Genomic DNA, 22041 nt, shown 5'->3' on the forward strand with positions numbered 1-22041 from the left:
GGATGACAGGACATGCTGACAGTAAATGCTTCATTCTGCGCCTAACTAACAATTATGCAACTATACTTGTGACTTTCCTCAAATGATTTACTTAAACTCTCCCAACCTTCAACAGGTTAGCTGACTACAGCAGACCCTTTGCAGCAGTAGTTTTAACATTGACTTCACATATTCAGAAGTGATTCTAAAGGACTGTGGCACATAGAAATGTATTTTGCTGAGCTGTACAACAGGATGGCACAAGTGAGTACACTTAACTGGTAAACCCAGTCCGTTACTAGCTTTGCTGTTCTCTACTAGACATAGAGCAATAACTTTCATGAACAGAAGCATCACTCCTTTAAGAAAGATGTCCCAGAAAAAAAAAATGCTAGTGTTGCTGATGAGAAGAAAAAATAAATGTATAATTTATTACAATAAATAAATAAATGGAGCTTTTCTTTTAAGTACAGTCAATTTGGTTGCAGGATTCCACTAAGCTGCAATAGACTTGCATCTGAATCTTGAGGGCAGTCCCTCAATATACAGGGGTGGGGGTGGAAGGTGGGCTGTAAATGAAAACTAACCTAAAAACCCCTGCAGAGCCAATGATAAAACTAAAAAAAAATTTTTTAATTCAGTAAAGTAGCAGGATAAAAGATGAATATACAGAAATCAAAAGCCTTCATACATACAAACATAAACCAGTTATAAGATATAACGATCCAGAAAATCCCATTTTCAACAGTAATGAAGAAGGTTAAATACTTAGAATAAATTTCAAGCTGGGGCTGGGCATGGTGGCTCATGCCTGTAATCCCAGTACTTTGGGAGGCTGAAATGGGCAGATCACCTGAGGTCAGGAGTTCAAGACCAGCCTGGCCAACATGGCAAAACCCTGTCTCTACTAAAAATGCAAAAATTAGCTGGGTGTGGTGGCACGTGCCTGTAGTCCCAGCTACACAGGAGGCTGAGGCACAACAATCGCTTGAACCCGGGAGGCGGAGGTTGCAGTGAGCCGAGATCGTGCCATTGCACTCCAGCCGAGGTGACAGAGCAAGACTCTGCCTCAAAAATAAATACATACATACATAAATTTCAAGCTGGGTACAGTGGTTCACACCTGTAATCCCAGTACTTTGGGTGGCTGAGGTGGGCAGATCACTTGAGCCCAGGAGTTCGAGACCAGCCTGGGCAACACGGCAAAACCTCATCTCCACTAAAAATACAAAATTTAGCCCGGCATGGTGGCAGGCACCTCTAGTTCCAGCTACTTGGGAGGCTGAGGCAGGAGAATAGCTTGAACCCAGGAGGCAGAGGCTGCAGTGAGCCAAGATCACACCACTGCACTCCAGTTGGGGTGACAGAGCAAGACCCTGTCTCAAAACAAATACATAAAGATGATTTGTTTTAAAAAAAAAAAAATTAAAAAGAAACAGGCAAAAACTCTTGGTCAAAAAGGTTGGCTAAAATAACAAAAACATTTTTAAAAGAAATAAGAAAAACCTATATATGGAAAACTGGAAACACTCCTGAAAGACACAAGTAGACCTGACAAATACAAAGACACTCTGTGGTCATGGGTAGCAAGACTGAACATCAGAGAGATGTCACTTCTCCCTAAATTAATTATGAATATAATGTAATCCCAACTAAAATACCAAAAAGCTTTTTTAAGGAACTAGATAAAGTTGATACTCAGTTCATGTGGAAGAACATGTAAGGACAGCCAAATAAAAATTAGGAGGAGAATCTGATCTAGCAGATATTGAAACATAATTACATAATTAAAACAACATGGTACAGGCATAAAAGTAAGGAGTCCTTGCTCACCAAAGCAAGTTAAAAGAAAAAAAAATGGGCTGGGGATGGTGGCTCATGCCTATGATCCCAACACCTTGGGAGGCCAAGACAGGAGGACTGCCTGAGGCCAAGAGTTCAAGACCAGCCTGGGCAACATTGTGAGACCTCGTCTCTTAAAAATTTCCTTAAAACTAGCCAGACATGGTGGCACACACCTGTAGATCTAGCTACTCTGGAGGCTGAGACAGGGGGAATGCTTGAGCCCAGTAGTTCGAGGCTGCAGGGAGCTATGATTGCGCCACTGCACTCCAGCCTGGGTGACAGAGTGAGAAACTATCTCAAAAAAATAAATAAATAAACAGTCCAGTGAAATAATATAGAAATATACTCAAGTATGCATGGAACTTTACTACATTTAGAGATGAGGTCTGAGGCTGGTCTGGAACATTATACACGTAGCATCTCAAATCGCTGTTACAAGCCAGGTGCAGTGGCATACACCTATCCAAGCTAGTTGGCAGGCTGAGATGGAAAAATCGCTTGAGCCCAGGAGGTCCAGACCAGCCTCAGACCTCATCTGTAAAAAAAAAAAAAAAAAAAGAACTCTACCAAAAAAAAAACTCACTAAGGCAAAGGCAGACTTTCAAATAAATCATACAGATACAACTATTTATGAAAAAAATAACACCGACCTATATACCTTATACTATAGCCAGGAATAAACTCTAAATTAATCGGGGATCTCAATTTAGAAAATAAAACCAGACAAATCTACAAAAAAAAAATAGGTGAATTCCTCTTTAACATAGGTATATATAGAGGCTTCCTAACTGTGACTTAAAATCCCAGATGCAATAAAAGATAGATCAATTTGACTACATCAAAACAAAATAAGAACTTTTGCATGGCAAAATAACACCATGAACAAAGTCAAAGGATAACTGATAGGGAGAAAATATTAAACATTTGCAACATATAATCACAGAAAAATTGATATTCCTATTATATCAATGGATATTAAAACTAATGGGTGAACATTAGAAAACTAAAAGGATATTTATAGTCTCAAAGCATCACCCCACAAAATTCTTATTACAAACAGAAAAACAGCCATATTTAAAAATAGTAATTTTTGTTGTTGTTGTTTTTAAGATGGAGGGAGTCTCACTCTGTCACCCAGGCTGGAGTGCAGTGGCGCGATCTTTGCTCGCTGCAACTTCTGCCTCCCGGGTTCAAGAGACTCTCCAGCCTCAGCGAGTAGCTGGAATTACAGACATGCACGACCACGCCCAGCTAATTTTTTGTATTTTTAGGAGAGATGGGGTTTCACCATGTTGGCCAGGCTGGTCTCGAATTCCTGACCTCAAGTGATCCACCCGCCTCGGCCTCCCAAAATGCTGGGATTACAGGCGTGAGCCACTGCGCCCGGCCTAAAAATAGTAATTCTTTATGAAAAACGTAGCATACACCACTTTATAAAAATACTCAAAGTTAACATCACCAGTAATGGAACAAATCAACATCACGTGCCTCCCAATGTGATTCCTTGAAAAAACACAACAATTCAAAAATTAGTCACCTGAATCAAATCATGAGGAAACATGAGACAAACCTAAACTGAAGGATGCTCTATAAAATAACTATCCTACATGCTTAAAAAATGTCAGTCATGAAATACAAAGTCAGACTAAGGCACTGTTCCAGATTCTAAAGGAGTATAAGGCATGTGAGAATTAAATACAATGCACATCCAGATTTTCTCCTGCTATCATGGGGAAATGGCTACATCTGAATAAGATCTATATGTTAGCTAATATTATAGTATTATGTCAATGTTAATTTCCTGATTTCTGATAACTGCACTGAGGTTATATAAAATTATATCCTTGTTTTTAGGAAAAAGACACTGAATTATTCAAGGTAAAAGAGTATTATATCTGTAACTTACTCAAATGATTCAGGAAAAATATATATTTATATAACATATAAAGTCATATATAGATAAAGAATAAAGTAAACATGGTAGAATGTTAACATTTTGGGAATCTGATAGAATAATTATGGCAATTATTTGTATTATTCATGTAACTTTTCTGTAAATCTGAAATTAAGGTCAAACTGTAAAAAAAAAAATTTTTTTTAATTATAAAAAAAATTGAGGAGGGTTAAAAGTGTTACAAACAAACAAAAAAAAAACCACAGCACACATCAAGTATATTGCCAAAGTAAAGCAAAAACTTCCTGAAAGAGGAACCCAAAGTGGTAGAGCTGTATATAATTTCAAATTTGCCTTTCCAAATCCTTTATTTTTTAATATATATGTATGCATATGTATGTGTGTGTGTGTGTGTGTGTATATATATATAAAACCACATTTCCTTTATCTTTTTCTCTTTCTCTCTTTCATATATAAACAGAATCCTGCTGATAGAAATAAGTGTAACCGGCCAGGCACAGTGGCTCATGCCTGTAATCCCAGCATTTTGGGAGGCCCAGGTGGGTAGATCATCTGAGGTCGGGAGTTCGAGACCAGCCTGACCAACATGGAAAAACCCCATCTCTACTAAAAATACAAAATTAGCCGGGTGTGGTGGCACATGCCTGTAATCCCAGCTACTCAGGAAGGCTGAGGCAGGAGAATTGCTTGAACCTGGGAGGTGGAGGTTGTGGTGAGCCGAGACTCCAGCCTGGGCAACAAGAGTGAAACTCCGTCTCAAAAATAAATAAATAAAAGAAAGAAAGAAAGAAGTGTAACCTTTTTTTAGTTCCTAACACCAAGAAACCCTCCAATACCTCTGGCAGTCCCTGCATCCAAGGCTACAGAACCCATGTCTTTTCGAAGGCGTTCCAGTTGTTCTCTCTGCTGTTGGCTCTCTGCGTTGGCCTGTATATACAGAGAAAAATGTCATCATATTCAAAAAGGAGTCCCAAATTAGATGCCAGACTTCTCAGTGGAGATGAAGAATTATACAAATACTAGAGGCTACATAAAAACTGATGCAGATAAGGGATGTCTGGTATAGGGACAGAAACACTAAGTAGCGTGGGCCTGGGTTACTGCAGAAGTTTAGACTGGAGGGCTCTGCAGACTGATTTAGAGGGTTCAGAAACGGAATACAAAAAGATTTCAAAAGAACCCTCAATTCTAAAGTGTTGAGTTCAGTCCAGGGTGGATCCCCTGCTCTGTTAATTGAACTGGAACATCTAAACTGGCTAGGCAAAATGCCTACATAGAAAGCATTACTCTTTTTATTCATCCCCAGCCTACAAAATGAAAAAACAAAAGATACAATAAACTTTATTATATGGGGGAAAAAAAACACAAAAACCTGAAGTAGACATAGCAGGAAGGCTCAGAGACAAAGAATCCAATGAGCCTATGGAAGCAGGACACTCGATCATTTGGGATAAGAGAAGGCTGGGCATGGTGGCAACTGCCTGTAATCCTAGCACTACAGGAGGCCCAGCAGGGAGGACTGCAGGAGCTCAGGAATTTGAGACCAGCCTGGGCAACACGGTGAGACCTTGTCTGTACAAAATATTTACAAAATAAAATTAGCCAGGCATGTGGTACATACATGTTGTCCTAGCTACTCGGGTGGCTGAGATGGGAGGATCGCTTAAGCCCAAAAGGTCGAGGCTGCAGTGAGCCGCGATCGTGCCACTGCACTCTGGCATGGGTGACAGAGTGAGACCCTTTCTCAACAACAAGAAAAGGAGTTGTGAACACCACTATACTCTTATACAAAATTCTACAACTAGCTTTAAATTGACCTCTGAAAGGGAAGAAACATTAAGGAGCCTTTCCGCACCCAGACAACATACATACAAATTTACAAATTTAAATTAACAAGTATTTAGAAGATACACTGAAATTTCATTAGCCACTTGTACCTCAATAAAGCTACAAAGAAAACTTTTTTAATTAAATAAAAGATACATTAATAACCAAAACAAAAGCACTTATGTCATCAAGATTGAGCTGGGTTTTTTTAATGGCCCTTTGAAAATATACAAACAGCCTCCCTTCTTACCAGTGATTTTTTCAGACGTTCATATTCAGGACGATACTCCCTGTAAAGAGAAACACTTTCTAAATTCCTTTGCTTAATCCTCTATCCTACTGACTCTCCACATCCCCTTATCTCTATTTTCCTAAGACTGACAATAATAAAACATCTGACTTCATTCAACATCAGATGTAACAAATCTTAGTCACTGACAGAGTCTACCCAATGGAATTAAAAGCCAAGGTGCCCGCTCCCACCTTGGAACCAGGAGACACAATCCTGACTGCTGGGCTGGAAAGATTAATACTGGTGAGAACATGACTGATGAACTCACCATTCATTTGAGATAAAAGGGTGAGATAAGTAAAAGATAAGCCTGTTGAGCTCAGGACGTGCAACATACAATTATGTGCTTTACTTGAACAACAACAGTGAAAGGATACAGAAAAGAGTCTATCCTAAGGTTTTGATAACACCCTTGTGTCTAATGAATCAAAATCAAAATAACATGTCTGAAAACCAAAATATGGTTGTTAGGATCTTGCAAAATATGAAGCCAAAGACACATGACACTAATAAGCCGGCTATCATGCCACAGGCCTAAGGAAAGTGCACAGGGCTCTGACTCCACTTTTCTTTACTTGAATTCCAGTATTAACAATGACAATAGTTATAACATTTATTATAAAATGTGCTTACTATATGTCAGCAATTGTGATAAGTGCTGTATACGTTTTCTCAATCTTCACAACAACCTTAGTGCCAAATCCAGCCCACTGCCTGTTTTCATAAATGTTTTTCTGTAACACTAGCCACGCCCATTCATTTACAAATTGTCTAAGGACGCTTTTGTCCTACAATGGCAGACGTGAGCAGTTGCAACAGAGACTATATGGCCCACAAAGCCTGAGCTACCTACTGTTTAGCTCTTTACAGAAAAGTCTGATGATCCCTGCTCTTAATCACTCAATACAATGAAAATTTATACTTCTATTTAAAAAAACCAAAATTTAAAGGGAACTTGTTACCCCTAAGTGTGGTCTGATTCAATACACATATGCAAACCAAATATAATACATCCATCATGAAAATGTAATGCTTTTCCTGGAAAAACTGCTTTCATATCAGAATTGTAGGTTATTAAGAATGTCATCAATAGAATTTTCCTTTATCCTCACCTTTCATATTCTTCGGCAGCACTGGTAACTTGCACAAAGAGTTCATCTAATCCAGTACCCAGAACAGCAGAGACACCCACCACCTGCCAAAAAGCATCATAAATGCCACTAAAGAAACCACTGTATATTTTTTAATGAAGTACATTAACTTGTTTAAATGTCATAAAATCTTAGTAAGAGTGGTTTATATTTTGAGAAGTCTTTGGCAAAAAGCCAGGCTAAAAAAGAACAAAACAGCACACCCAGTCAAAAGTCACAGAAATAAGTCCATGGAAAATAAAAAATTGAAAAAGAAAGATATGGCCTGAGTGCAGTGGCACATGCCTATACTACCAGTACTTTGGGAGGCTGAGGCAGGAGGTACACTTGAGGCCAAGCATTCAAGACTGGCCTGGGGAACATAGCGAGACCCCAGTCTCTACAAAATATAAAAAATTAGCTGGGTATGGTATACCGCACACGCCTATAGTCTTAGCTGCTTGGTAAGCTGAGGCAGGAGGATCCCTTGAGACCAGAAGGTCAAGGCTGCAGTGAGCTGTGATCCTGTCACTACACTCTGGCCTGGGTAAAACAAAGCAAGATCCTCTCTCCAAAGGGAAAAAAGAAAAAAAAAAAGATAATTAGGACTGAACAATTAACAGGACTTATTATCTATTCCCTAACAAACCAAACCAAATCACTTTCTGCTTTGTCTATGTCTTTGCTTGGGCAATTAACCCACTCTGCCTTTGCTTACATAAATCTTACCCTTCTTCAAAGCATACCTCTAATGCTACATCCTCCAAAATCTGTCATTTTGATCTGCCGCCTCACAAGCATCAGGCCCAACTTCCAAACTTTCTTAAGGTACTTACTACAATATATCATATATTTTAATTCTGTGTGTAGCCTTCTCTCCCAAATAGACTATAAACTCTGAAGCTGGGGTCCCTATCTTATTATTCTTGTACACTCCACAATTTTTAATAAGCAATGCTTTAAAAGTTACTTTTCAGTAGGTAATAAGCTTCCTTTCTCAGCCAGGTTCAAAGCCAATCCTATGGGTTAACAGGTTATCTGAAGAGGCTGTCAGTGTGAGCAGGAGAGAAAATTTACCCTGAGTGAGCTGTAAAACTCATCTAACACCAGGCTCATTGAACGAGTCAGGTTACTGACGTATGTAGTCTCTTGATTCAAGGCATCTTGGAAAGCCTCAAAATCCTGCATCCATTCCACTGCAAAGCTGTGGTCAATGATGTCAGTCTGTACCAGAGAGAAGTCAATTATGAGCAACCAGAGCCAACAAACGCAAAATTTATTCTTTTAATTAAGTGTTGACAGCAAAGAACATATCATCCATATATTTTCTTTCTCTGCTTCTATTTCCCCTCCATTGCAACAAGCCACAAAGAACCACAATCACTGTGTAGTCAGTGTAATTAAATGAAGATGTGTATTCTCTTGGTTGACCCTCCACTATCCACTGCCAAGTAACCAGGGCCAGAATGGACACCAGCACATTCTAGGCTCTGAAGTCAAAAGGTCTCTTGCATCCTAGCCATCAACCAACAGAGAAGTTTAGAATTTTTTAATTGCCACTTCCAGTAGACTAGTTGTCCCTCTCGTAATTACACAGTCTTGACTCTGAGGGATAATCTACATACTATGGTTGAAGTGCTACTCTACCTAGCCTAAAATAATTTTAGACAAGAGTTGGTAATAATTGCTCATTCAATTTGATTGATTCATTTTCTCGAAGTGCCTATGAATTTGTTTCAGTAAAGCCTGAATCTGGTCTCCAGCATCTGAAATAATCTTTCTCACCCACCTAAACCTTCTAACCACAAGGTTCTGATGAAAAATGGTGAATCACAACAGGAAGAATACACTTACTTTATTCATGACCACAATGAAAGGCAGCTTGGTTTTGTATAAGATGCTGAAAACCAAACATTGAGAAGTTATTAGTAAAAGCACATAAGCTCTTGCTCGTCCAGTGTCAGTATGTCGGGACTAAGTAAGAGAACAGAAAGGAGTTCAGAATCTAAAAAGTAGTCATCCATTTTTACATAACATCATATAGTCTCTGCCAACAGGAAAACAACTACCACCCAGAAGCAACACACACACTCTCACTCTCGTTTGAAGTAATAATGCCTTAATATTGAACTTGTTTTTGTTTTGTTTTTTAACCAAATTGGTATTTTTCAGAGAAGGAAATGAACATTTATTGAATACCTATTACAGGTTGAGAATTTCCTATCTAAAATACTTGGGACCAGAAGTGTTTTTGATTTCAGATTTTGGAATATTTGTAAATACTTATTGGTTGAGCATCCCAAATCTGAAAATCCAAAATCCTCCAATAACCATTTCCTCTGAGTGTCATGTCAGTGTCTAGAATGTCTCAGATTTTGGAGCATTTCAGATTTCAAATTTTTGGATAAGGGATGTTCAATCTGTACAGTCTAGGCACTGTGCTAATAAGCACTTTCATAAGTATTACCTCCTTTATTCTTTACAAATAACATGTAAATATATACAATTTTTATTTGTCAATTATACCTCAATAAGGCTGGGAAAAGAACATTAAAATTTTTTTCAATCTGTAAAGTAACATCTTAAAAATGTTTCTACCCCTACCTTTATTGAGGTATAGTTGACAAATAAAAATTATATATATTTAAGGTGTACAAAGGGATATTTTGATACACAGTTGACCCTTAAACAACATAGGTTTGAACTGCAAGGTTTACTTATATGCACCTTTTCTTCCACCTCTGCCACCCCGAGACAGCAAAACCAACCCCTACTCTTAGACTACTCAAAGTGAAGACGATTAGGATGAAGAGTTTTATGACGATCTACTTCACTTAATGAACAGTTAATATATCTTCCCCTTATTTTCTCTAGCTTTATTATATGAATACAGCATATAATACATATAATATATATATAATGTGTGTTAATCTACTGTTTATGTTACCAGCAAGGTTTCCAATCAACAGTAGGCCTTTAGTAATTAAGTTTGGGGGGAGTCAAAGTTTTATATTTTGTAGAGATGGGGTTTCACCATGGTGCCCAGGCTGGTCTCTGCAGGGGTTGGCACCTCTAATCCCCAAATTGTTCAAGGATCAACTGTATGTTTCATCATGAAATGATTACCAGCTGGGGGTGTGGCTCATGCCTGTAATCTGAGCACTTTGGGAGGCCACGCTGGGAGGACTGCCTGAGCCCACGAGTTCAAAACCAGCCTGGGCACCATGGCGAGACCCCACCTCTAAAAATAAATTAATTAATTTTTTAAAAAAGAAATGATTAACACTATCAGGCAAATCAAATAATTTTCTTTTAAACAATTAATATGAAAATGGGCCAGGCACAGTGGCTCATGCCTGTATTCCCAGCACTTTGGGAGGCCAAGGCGGGCAGATCACTTGAGGTCAGGAGTTTGAGACCAGCCTGGCCAACAAGGTGAAACCCCGACTCTACTAAAAATACAAAATTAGCCAAGTGTGGTGACTACTCAGGAGGCTGAGGCAGGAGAATCACCTGAACCCAGTAGGTGGAAATTGCAGTACGGTGAGATTGTGCCACTGTACTCCAGCCTGGGTGACAGAGCAAGACTCCATCTCGAAAAAATATAAATAAACAAACAAACAAACAATTAATATGAAAATGAAATAATGTTGTCAATCTTCAGATTTCTATTTGGATCACAATTTCTTGCATCCAACAAAAAGGGACATCCCTTGTCATATCAGAAAAGACAAATGTTGGTGATGGCATTTGTGTACCCTCAAAATTAAATTCTCTCAGCTTTAATAACTGTCAGCCTTGCTCCTCAGTCTTAATGCACTAATCTAGTGAGGCATGCCCTTCCTCTGCTAATGGTGCCACATTTGGGGCAAACCAGTGCATTTTATTTTTTTGAGACAGGGTCTCACTCTGTTGCCCAGCCTGGAGTACAGTGACATCATCACAGCTCACTGCAACCTTGGCCTCCCAGGCTCAAGCAATCCTTCCACCTCTGCCTCCCAGGTAGCTGGGATTACAGGCACACACCACCATCCCTGGCTAATTTTTTGTATATTTTGTAGAGATGGGGTTTCACCATGGTGCCCAGGCTGGTCTCAAACTCCTGGGCTCGGGCGATCCTCCCACCACAGCCTCCCCAAGTGCTGGGATTATAGGCATGAGCCACCATGCCTGGCCACCTGTGCATTTTACAATTATGGATAAATCTTCTTATTCATGGTATCTCCTCATGTTACAATTTCACTCTACCAGCATCATTTAGGCCAGAGGACTCTATTCTTCTCTCTCTCTCTCGTTGCCCCAGGCTCTTGTTGCCCCAAGCCGGAGTGCAGTGGCACAATCATGGCTCACTACAGCCTCAACCACCTGAGCTCAAGCAATCCTCCCACGTCAGCCTCCCAAGTAGCTGGGACTACAAGGGCGTGCCACCACGCTGGCTAATTTTAAAACATTTTTTGTAGAGACAGAGTCTTGCTATGTTCCCCAGCCTGGTCTCAAACTCCCAAGCTCAAACGATCCTCCCACCTTGGCCTCCCAAGTGTAGGGATGACAGACCCAGCCCAGAGGACTTTATCTTTAAACTTGGATTTTATTCAACTGGGAACAACTATCAGACAGTTCATATTCATACATCACCTTTTTGTAACAACAAGGGAGGAAGATCAGAGGGTATTGAGAGAGAATGCCAACAGCACATGTGCCTCTTTTCTCCTCTGACCTTCCCCAACTCACAGCCACTCAACTGAACAGCAAATCTGAATGAGCACAAATCCAGGGGTAAGCAACCAGATTCAAAAAAAAAAAAAAAAAAAAAAAGAGGAAGAAGAAGAGAAAAAGGCCTTATACCTTGATGGAACACTTTCCCCACCAATAATCAATTACCTGCAGGCATAGAGCATGTTGGACATGAAGGTCACTGGGTTGGTACTTCTCGATGTGTCCATTACATAGATGACAACTGTTGGAAATGAGGATGCCTAAAGCCACAAAATAATCAAAGCCTTGGTCAGAGGGCTCACGATCTGTCCTCAAACTCTTTTTCCACCATCCTTAACAAGGGAAAACCACTTTAGGCAGGGTGTGCAGAGCTTCTACAACTCCCTCCCATATAAAGTCCAAGGCAATTAAAAATAAATGCTCATCCAGTCTAGCCCCTCTAGCTACTCTCAGTAGCAAGTCCTAGAATACTCACAAGGGCCTCAGTGATAATTGTCCCAGAAGCTGACCAGGTGAATACCTCAATCTGTCCAGGTGTGTCAATCAACACATATCTATGTCAAGAAAGATCATTAAAGAAGTGTTACATTTGTGTTATGCTGAAGGATATTCCATCATATAAGACAATAAACATCTGGTTATCCAAGACTGGAGTAACCTCTGCACACTGCCAAATCTAACTTCCTCCTACTGGCCCTAAACTGCACATGATGATCCCCTAGACTTTGTTCAATGACCAATATTCACGCTAATGGGCAGGAACAGCAGACCATGAGTTGCTGCAAATGATCACAGGGGAAACTTTTATAGAAACACAATGCATTTAAAATGAAAGACACAAAACCAGAATGTAAATCTCTTGGGAAACATCTGGTTGCTTAGGGCGGGGGTGAGTGTGGAACAGAGGAAGAAGAATGGGAGGAATGGGAAAGTGCTAGCTGAAGAATATCAGGTTACTTCTTAAGATGATGAAAATATTCTAAAATTGACTGTGGTGATAGTTGTACAATTCTGTGAATATACTAAAAGCCACTGAATTGTATACCTTAAATGGGTGAATTGTATGGTATGTGAATTATCTCAATAAAGCTGTTTTTATGAACTGTATCAACTTTTTTGTGAATTAATTTGATATAATTATGAATTATATCAGAATTTTTTTAATTGGCAAAGAATTCTAATAGACATTTCTCTAAATATATACATACCAATGGCCAATAAGTGCATTAAAAAGATGTTCAATATCATTAGTTATTAAGAAAATAAAAGTAAAAACCACAATGAGATACCACTCTATATCCACTAGAATGGCTATAATCAAAAACAAGAAGAATAACAAAAGTTGGCAAGGTTATGGAGGAACTGGTTGTGGAGAAATCATATTGCCAACGGGAATGGAAAATGGGGTAGTCACTAGGGGCTGAGGGGAACAGAAAATAAGGAGTGATTGGTAATGAGTATGGGGTTTCTTTTTAGGATGACAAAAATATTCTGAAGATAGTAATTATCAACACACGACTCTGTGGACAGACTAAAACAACCATACACTTTAAACGAGTGAACTTTATGTTATATGAATTATATCTTAATAAAGCTGTCATTAAAAAAAAAAAATACCTCCAGGCCAGGCTCAGTGGCTCACACCTATAGTTCCAGCACTTTGGGAGGTTAAGCCGGGCAGATCACTTGAGGTTAGGAGTTTGAGACCAGTCTGGCCAACATGGTGAAACCCCATCTCTACTAAAAATACAAAAATTAGTCAGGCGTGGTGGCAGGCCACCTGTAATCCCAGCTACTCAGGAGGCTGAGGCAGGAGGATCGCTTGAACTCGGGATGCAAAGATTGCAGTGAGCCAAGATCACACCACTGCACTCCAGCCTAGGCAATAGAGCGAGACTCCATCCCAAAAATACAAAAATACAAAAATTAGCCAGGTGTGGTGGCTCACACCTGTAGTCCCAGCTACTTGGGAGGCTGAGGTGGGAGGATCACCTGAGCCAGGGAGGTGGAAGTTACAGTGAGCTGAGATCACTACACTGTACTCCAGCCTAGGCGACAGAGCAAGACCCTGTCTCAAAACAAAACAAAAGCTACCTCTAGTACCCCATTTTTGTAAAAGCACTTTTATCCATTCATCCTTCTATCTGTGTATATAGAAATGTGGAATGCTAGTCGCTGAATGATGATGTTACTTCTAGTGGGAATCAGGGTGATGGTTTCATCTTATAAATATCATGCATGGTTTGAATTTTTATAAAACAATAAATTATCTTTTTTAAAAAAAGTAAACCTTGAACAACAGCTAACTGGGTAATGGCCATAAGAACAAATATTTCCTATTTTGACACTCTGTAAATTAAAAAATTTTCTCTGAACCATGTAGACTATATTCATTTAAATAAGAATTAGAAAGGTATTTCAGATACTTTAATGACAACAAGCATGGTTTCCCAAGAGAAGGCAGGTGGACAACTGAATTGGGACAAAGTCTCAAAAGAGCTCCTAAGAAGCCATGTAAATTGGGGATCAAAGTAATTGAGGATGAAATGATATTAAATTTAGCTCTATATTCTAAAGCATCTTAATGATTTGCCAATTTTTTTTTCACTCCTAATGGTTTCATCTCAATCTATATTCTTTCAGAGGCTGATGGTATCCCAGATCCTCCATGAAGCCTAGAAATATGTCAGCTACAGAGTAATAAATGGATGTTACTGACATCACTTACTTGGACATGTTCTGGGCCTTCTCAATAAATTTCATCACCTAAAAGAAAAAGATGTCAATGACAACAAATTCCGATTTCAACACAAAATCACAGAGCCCTCTCCAGGGTGGCATACCTCACAGGCAATATCACCTACTGAATCCCTCAATCACCTACTGAACATTTGCAATCTTAGGACAAGAAAGAATAAACAGGCTGAACTAAAGCAACACAGCCACATCAGCAGCACTCCAATACCATCTTGGGGCACAATCCAAGGATCTGAGAAGCTGAAGACTTTGATCTGTCAATGTCAAGTCGTATCTCTTGTCAAAATGTTAACAGCCTGTCTCATGGCCTAACATCAGAGTATAAAAACCAGTGATTATAAAACACTCTTATGGAAGTAGGTGACAAAGAAAACCTAAAGAATGACAAATATTTATCACAAGTGAAATGCCCCATCATCTTTCCATTCCATGACTGCTAGTCCATCCCACTCCCAAATACCCCCATCCCAGCTTCGGGGTAATACCACAGGCAAAGAACAGGTCAAGAAAATAACCCAGGTCTTTTGGATTTTTATTAGCTGTCACAAATATTAAATTTGAAGTGTCTGACCATACTGATCACCTTCTCATAGTCTACTTCTCTGTCTGACAAAATGCCTACTTATTTTCTATATTTATGCTCACGTTTGCTGCTCTTCTTTACCAATGTGATCAAGCTAAGGAATTTAAGAGTCACAGATTTTTACACAACCATATTAATATACTAAAGACAGATATACCTGATCAAATCTGGTAGCAAAGAGATTGAGTGAGGTCACTATGCCGCCATTGGGTCCAAGTCCATATCTAGACACCAAGTTGAGGACTGAAATCGCTTATAGATTAGATTATAAAGTTCATACCTAGGCTATCATTCACACAAACAGCATTATGAAATTAGTGTTCCATTAATGGATACTGGCAACCTAATCCTTGACTACCATACAAACTTAACCACACAGGGAAACAGTCATTATCAAGGTCTGGCTCACTCATTTGATTTTAGGAATGGTCAGGCAAAATGAAGAAAACAAAGTGACCAAAATGTAATACAGGTGCATCAGGCAGTGACAGCCCACTGGCATTGGTCATTAAAGCCACCTGTATAACACCTCCGGCTCTGATCCTCATAAATAAATCAAGCAATCTGCTGATTATGATTAGTCTTCCTACTTAGACTTGCCTACGGAGAGAGTACACATTTCATACAGCAATTTACTAAGAGTTAATCCAACTAAACTCACTCATTTCTGAGTTTCCCAGTCTAAAGAGGTGGTGACCAACAGATGATCCTCCAAGGCAAAATACTACCTTGTGGGACCCAGGTAGCTGTCAGTTATCCTATCATACTCTCTGCTCTTTAATTACAACAGCCTGCCATCTGGGGAGATGGTAAGAAAACTAAAATCTCAAGCTGAAATAGTATTTCTGATCACCTACCTCTCCCACAATCAGCTTCCATCCTTTTGCTTGTATATTTCACAAGGAAAAGGCAAAAACACTCTTTTAAGCCACAAAATACACAGACAAGAAGCCAGGAATGAGTCAAGACCAAAGTAGATGGAAAAGGATACTGTTTCATTACTTCTTTATACTTTACAGTGTCACGAATATCTGAGGAGAAAAAAAAAGAATTAACTGGAATGTAATACATACACATTCCCTACCACCAGGAAAGTAAAACTGGCCTTCTAGCCTTCTCCTGTCAGCATTCTCTTCTACCACCTCCACTTTCACACTGGTTTCCTTCCTTACAAAGAATAAATGCCAAGTAAATCATGAAGAATGTTAGGCCTAGGAGCTCTAAAGTTGTGGCAAAGAGTTTTGTCTCCACAAAGTGCAAAGTTTCATGCAACTTAAACATGCCTAGAAAAAGGGAGGCAAAAATCAAGGGGGAAAAAAATGCTTCTTACTAATTGCCTATTACTGACAAAGGCAACGCAACGGCAATGCAGACATGATTTTTTAAAAGGAGTTAGGCTGGGCACAGTGGCTCACACCTATAATCCCAGCACTTTGGGAGGCCAAGGCAGGAGGATTACTTGAGCCCAGGAGTTCAAGACCAGCCTGGGCAACATAGAGAGGCCTTGTCTCTCCAAACAAAACAAAACTAGCCCAGCATAGTGGCAGGAGGCTGAGGTGGGAGGATCACTTGAGCCTGGGATGTTGAGGCTGCAGTGACCTGTGAATCACGCCACTGCACTCTGGCCTGGGTGACAGCGACTCTGTCTAAAAAAAAAAAAAAAAAAAAAAAAAAACCTAAGCTGTTTAGGAACGCAAGCAAATCCAAAGGAAATGAAAGTAGATAGTTTAGAAAACATGAAAAAAGAAGGCACTGAAGACTGGTAGGCTGGAGGCTTTACAGAGTCTCACTCTATTGACCAGGCTGGAGTGCAGTGGCACGATCTTGGCTCCCTGCAACCTCTGCCACCTGGGTTCAAGCAATTCTCCTGCCTCAGCCTCCCGAGTAGCTGGAATTACAGGTGCCTGCCACCGTGCCTGGCTAATTTTTTGTATTTTTAGTAGAAATGGGGTTTCACCATCTTGGCCAGGCTGGTCTTGAAATCCTGACCTCGTGATCTACCTGCCTCGGCCTCCCAAAGTGCTGAGATTACAGCCGTGAGCCACCACGCCTGGCCTTTTCCATTCTCTTTAAAGCACTGCACACAAGTTATGTTACTGGTTTACTCACCAATATTGGCAGGAAAGGGAACTTCATGTACTGCTGGATCCAGGTTGATCACATACGGTGGAGTGCCTTGGGCATGCAGGTGTCCTGTGAGCCTCTGCAGAGATATGGGGAGAGGGTTGGAAGGAGACAAAGAGGGGACAAGAGAGAACTTCCATTCCTTTAACACCCATGCCTTAAGAATATTGCACTTAGATTTTCTTCTACCTGAAATATCCACCATGTCCACCTCCAAGATACAACTCTCAGTTCAAATGCTACCTTTCTTCATCACCCATCTAACAAAGCTTCCCCTACTCGTAGTCACTTGTTTACTTGTTTTGATTCTTCGTATGTGGGTTTTCTCTATCTCCTCCATTAAATATTTGGCCCCATGAATGAATCTTGTCAACCTCATTTTCGCTATATCCCCAGTGAATGGAACATGACAGGCGTGCAAGAAATATTTGGCAAATCTTCACCAAAACCTGTGTGCTAGCACTGTATTAATCTTTAAAGTTACTTGTAACTTGCCTCCGAGAAACGCAATTTTATCAGCAAGACAATTCCTGTACAACGTGGTAAGCTGGACCGAGTATGCCCTGAAGGTGCGCAGAAGAGAGCCTTAATTAACCTGGCTAGGGCCCGAGGAGGCTTTGCCGGGGAAGGAACTAAAGTTGATGGGAAGCCCCCGAAAGCCATGCGCCGGTACCCTCCAAATCCTGGAAGACCTCCCTCCCTTTCTTCCTGGCCTTCCGCCTGCCGGAGGCAACCTTTTGCGCTCCCCTACTACACCCATGCTGTGTACGTCACCTGTACAAAAGTGGTTTTCCCGGATCCCGCCATTCCCAACACCAACAGACACACTGGGTGCTGCGGACCCCCAGAAGCCTGGGGCTCAGCGGCAGCTGCGGACGCCGCCATCTTCCTCCTGGCCCCACCCACCCGACCATAGAGACACCGCATGGGTAGAGAAACTTCCGCAATGTTCTGGGCTGCGAACGAAAACCACCACAGCGTCAGAAAGGAGCGGGTGAAGGGGCGCGGCGGTTGCCAGGGCATCTTCTTAGCGTCGGGCAGGGCTGGTGAGTCAACTAGTGACAGTGGCGAGGAAGTGGGGGCGCTGAGCAAGCGAGAGGAAGGCTGAAGGGAGCTAGGAAAAGGGCGCTGATCTCTGCAGCCTGGGAGGGCTTTTGTCTCCCGGAGGAAGGCCAGAAGAGATGGGGTCCCGAGGGCAGGGCTCACACAGCAAGGAAACGAGGAGCATGCCTGTCATTTTGAGCCCACAGAGAACGGGGAGCGGAGCCACTGGAGGACCGGCTGCTCGGGCTTATTCGGTAGCCGAGGCGGTTAAACAGTTCAGGGCTGGACCAGCCGGGACTGGAGCAGGGTGCAGTCTCCAGGGTTGCTGGGCAGCACCGAGACCCTTTGAGCACCGAAAGAATAAACTACGGGAGCTTTCCACACTTGCACATTGTTGCCGCGAGTTGCAGACGCAGGTTCCTGATGCTAGCGCTCATTCCTTGGCAGTCACCCTCAGTGAACTACACAGTTGCCGTGACCTTCAGGATGAATGCTTGGATTCCAGGTGCAAGTAGGTACTGGAGGGGAGCTTCCTCGTCACTGAAGGTCCCTCAGAAACTCAGGAAAGATGATGAAAGAGCCTAGAAAATTATTTCTACTCCTGACCAACCAGTCTGTTTCTGTGACCCTTTGTAGCTGCGAACAGTGTTCAGTAAGTCATAAGATCTGGCTTTAATACCCAGGCTCTGCCACTTGCTAGTGGTGTGAGTCATGGGCAAGTCACTTAAACTCTCTGAACCTGTTTTCTCCTTTTTTAAAACTGAGGTAATACCTCCCAGGGTTGTAGTGAATGCACGTTGTAAATGACGAGCTACATTCCTCATCCTTTACCACTAGCTGGATTCCCCACACCTTGCATAATGTCTGGAACATTCTGGTGCTCAGAAATATTCTCTTGTATGAATGAAGGACAGTTGTGCACTTACTTCCTAAAGTTTCATTAACTGACAGAGGAATGTCTCGTTTGTTCTTTCAGGTTTGCTGAGGGCCCCAGAAGGCTCCTTCCACCGTATCATAGTCTAATAAATAATTTTGTCAAGCCAGAGAAGCTAACAAAGGTAGAGACAAGGCTTAAAGAAAAGATAGTGGCGGAAATGACGGATCTGAACAAGCATATAAAACAAGCTCAAACCCAGCGGAAACAGCTACTGGAGGAATCCAGGGAGCTACACCGAGAAAAGTTACTTGTCCAGGCTGAAAACAGATTCTTTCTGGAATACCTGACTAACAAAACTGAAGAGTACACAGAGCAACCTGAGAAGGTATGGAACAGCTATTTACAAAAAAGTGGAGAGATTGAACGAAGAAGACAAGAATCAGCCTCCAGATATGCAGAACAAATTTCAGTGCTTAAAACAGCGCTCTTGCAAAAGGAAAATATCCAATCCAGTTTGAAGCGGAAGTTGCAGGCAATGAGGGACATTGCTATATTAAAGGAAAAGCAGGAGAAAGAAATACAGACATTACAGGAGGAGACAAATAAAGTCCAAGCTGAGACAGCTTCAAAGACTCGGGAAGTACAGGCCCAGCTCCTCCAGGAGAAAAGATTACTGGAGAAACAACTGAGCGAGCCAGACAGGAGGCTACTGGGAAAGAGAAAAAGAAGAGAGCTTAATATGAAGGCCCAGGCCTTGAAGTTGGCAGCAAAGCGGTTTATTTTTGAATACTCCTGTGGCATCAACAGAGAGAACCAGCAGTTCAAGAAGGAATTACTGCAGCTAATTGAGCAAGCCCAGAAACTAACGGCTACTCAAAACCACTTAGAAAACAGGAAGCAGCAGCTGCAGCAGGAACAGTGGTATCTGGAGTCCTTAATCCAGGCGAGGCAGAGACTGCAAGGAAGTCATAATCAGTGCCTAAATAGACAGGATGTTCCAAAGACCACACCCAGTCTTCCCCAAGGCACCAAATCAAGGATTAATCCAAAGTAACTTCTAAAATAACACTGATTAAATAAGAACTGGAGCAAGTACTCTTAAGTGCTACATTAACCTGGTTAGAAAGGCTTTTGGATTCCAGATTGCTATTGTAAAATCTCCATCATGATGTGTTGGAGTGAAGGATTAGATGGTTTTATCCAACAGTCCTACTAGATATTTGGTAACCAGCTTCCCTTAACTAGCTTTTTCTTTAAATACTCTTGTTAATAAGCTATTCCACAAACCTCCAGTTAACCTAACACATGACCCTAACCTAGCCATTTACATCAAACTAGCTAAAGGAAACCAACCTAAGGAAGTGAAAACAGTTGTGATTTATTTCATCTAGCTAAATTGTATTTCTTTATAGAGAAAGTACCTTTAAGGATAGCATTCCAAATAGACTTCAAATAGCGTTCTGCTCAGTAAATAACCAGTATCAGTTTATCCTCATTCCTTTTGACCAACTTAGCAGACAAAAGCAGTTTTTACAAGCTCTTTGTGAGTTTGTGCCAGTGACCAGGTAGCTCCTAGTTTTCTCATGAGTGAAAAAGCATTCTGATAACAGCAAGTCCAGTAAGTGCTAGGCAGAGTGACCTTTCATCTGATGCTAAGCCCCTACAAGTTTAATTGAGAAGGTAAGAAAAGATGAAGGAGACATATATTAGGTCATCTCTTACTTTTGAAAATGTTTTATTTGAAGAAACACCTGTGGCATTGAGGTGACTGAATGCCTCCACTTATTTCAGGAAAACGTATCCAAAAAAAGTTGAAATATTTGGACAACTTTTTTTTTAAGTGCCATCGATTTCCCTAGCAGCATTCTAAAAGATAGCAAGTAAAATGATGTTTGTTATCCTAAATGCTTTAGTTTTAGGTCATTTATTAATTTTCTTACAGGTGCACTTTCTAGTACATGAAGTATCCTTTGTAATTAATGTGTGCCATATGTTTATTCCCATTTAGTATAACTATAAATTATATTTTAAATTATATATTTTTAGGATAGTTATATTTTTGGGGGGTTCTACGACATTGAAGTTGGACTAGTGATTTATTTGAATGCTGAATCCTAGTATAGGGGAATATAATCTTATATTTTAACAGGGGTCCTCTATGGGAAAATAGGATGAACTTTGTTTCCCAGAAATTGTTAAGTGATGAAAAACTTCAAAATAATTTTCCTGCATTTTCTGCTTTATTTACATGTAAAGTGAATTCCCTGAAAATTGGATTTAAAAAGGATTCTCCTTCAATGTGCCTTTACCTTGTAGCTTTAACAACTTTTCTGTTAAATATGTAGTTTTTTATTAAACAATGTTATTAAATAAAAACATTTATCCACTGATTTTATTACTGTTCCAATGTAACACATTTCCTACTTCATCACTCTTCTGTTACCACTCTTAAATGTCTTATTCACATGTGCAAATAATAAAAACTAGTTTTAATGCAGAAATTAGGATTTTAGCATACAGGTACTTTAACCTAAATCTCAATTTGTGAGCTGAAAATACAGAAACACTGAACAAGGAAAGCATGGTATCCAAGACAAACTTGAAGGCTTAGTCTCTGTGGACGTAAAAACCCTAAGACAATATATTTCTAAGGCTGATAAAAAGTTGGAAAGTAGGAAGCATATTAGTTCTGTTAATTCCCCTCCTGCCACTGGTGTCCCAATTATCTAATTCAAGAGTGGGTAACTTCCACCTGATCTCAGTTCATTTTTACTTATCATCCCAGGTAATGGATATGGTATACTGCCTGTGGCTTTCCCTTCCAGAGTGAGGGCTTGAAGACATTAAAAGTTGAATGATAACTGATTTCATACCTTGAAATCCATACCTCTAAGTGAGCAGCAAGTTGGCCAACTAAGATTTCAATCTGCATTTTGTCTGCTTTGCTATTTA

General features: G+C 40.5%; 3 protein-coding genes and 1 non-coding gene across 10 annotated transcripts in view; 3 read left to right on the forward strand and 1 right to left on the reverse strand.

The window, feature by feature from the left end:
• Positions 1 to 4527, forward strand: part of SUPT7L (SPT7 like, STAGA complex subunit gamma) — a 21133-nt gene extending 16606 nt beyond the window's left edge. For 3 of the 4 annotated variants that reach the window (XR_010149596.1, XR_678020.5, XR_008546370.2), the window contains exons 7-8: positions 116 to 243; positions 4200 to 4527. The gene's annotated coding sequence lies outside the window, so the exon portion shown is untranslated. The remainder of the gene's footprint in view (positions 1 to 115; positions 244 to 4199) is intronic. The other variant, XR_010149595.1, reaches the window with a different exon arrangement.
• Positions 1 to 18191, reverse strand: part of GPN1 (GPN-loop GTPase 1) — a 21937-nt gene extending 3746 nt beyond the window's left edge. Inside the window, exons 1-12 of one of the 2 annotated variants that reach the window (XM_525723.8) lie at positions 17943 to 18191; positions 17154 to 17247; positions 16036 to 16075; positions 15202 to 15268; positions 14433 to 14470; positions 12180 to 12258; positions 11870 to 11964; positions 8843 to 8888; positions 8066 to 8212; positions 6971 to 7053; positions 5817 to 5856; positions 4576 to 4666 (exon numbers count right to left, since the gene is read on the reverse strand). In XM_525723.8, the coding sequence (XP_525723.5) occupies positions 4576 to 4666; positions 5817 to 5856; positions 6971 to 7053; positions 8066 to 8212; positions 8843 to 8888; positions 11870 to 11964; positions 12180 to 12258; positions 14433 to 14470; positions 15202 to 15268; positions 16036 to 16075; positions 17154 to 17247; positions 17943 to 18191 (1069 nt within the window). Of the gene's footprint in view, positions 1 to 4575; positions 4667 to 5816; positions 5857 to 6970; positions 7054 to 8065; positions 8213 to 8842; positions 8889 to 11869; positions 11965 to 12179; positions 12259 to 14432; positions 14471 to 15201; positions 15269 to 16035; positions 16076 to 17153; positions 17248 to 17663; positions 17683 to 17942 lie in introns of those variants that run through there. The other variant, XM_054678303.2, reaches the window with a different exon arrangement.
• Positions 4926 to 5054, forward strand: LOC112208260 (small nucleolar RNA SNORA36 family). Its single transcript, XR_002942676.1, has one exon. It is a non-coding gene; the product is annotated as a small nucleolar RNA SNORA36 family (small nucleolar RNA).
• On the forward strand, positions 18030 to 21465 carry CCDC121 (coiled-coil domain containing 121). Of its 3 annotated transcripts, none has more exons than XM_009442208.4 (2): positions 18030 to 18723; positions 19189 to 21465. In XM_009442208.4, exons 1-2 carry the CDS (start codon positions 18350 to 18352, stop codon positions 20141 to 20143), a joined length of 1329 nt encoding a protein of 442 aa, XP_009440483.1. In that variant the 5' UTR covers positions 18030 to 18349; the 3' UTR covers positions 20144 to 21465. The 3 variants fall into 3 exon arrangements, with proteins under 3 accessions (XP_009440483.1, XP_009440485.1, XP_009440484.1); XM_009442210.4 differs by having other exon boundaries at positions 18107 to 18214; XM_009442209.5 differs by having other exon boundaries at positions 18636 to 18727.
• The last annotated feature ends 576 nt before the right edge of the window (positions 21466 to 22041 follow it).

This window comes from Pan troglodytes, chromosome 12 (assembly GCF_028858775.2).
Source record: "Pan troglodytes isolate AG18354 chromosome 12, NHGRI_mPanTro3-v2.0_pri, whole genome shotgun sequence".
NCBI lineage: Eukaryota > Metazoa > Chordata > Mammalia > Primates > Hominidae > Pan > Pan troglodytes.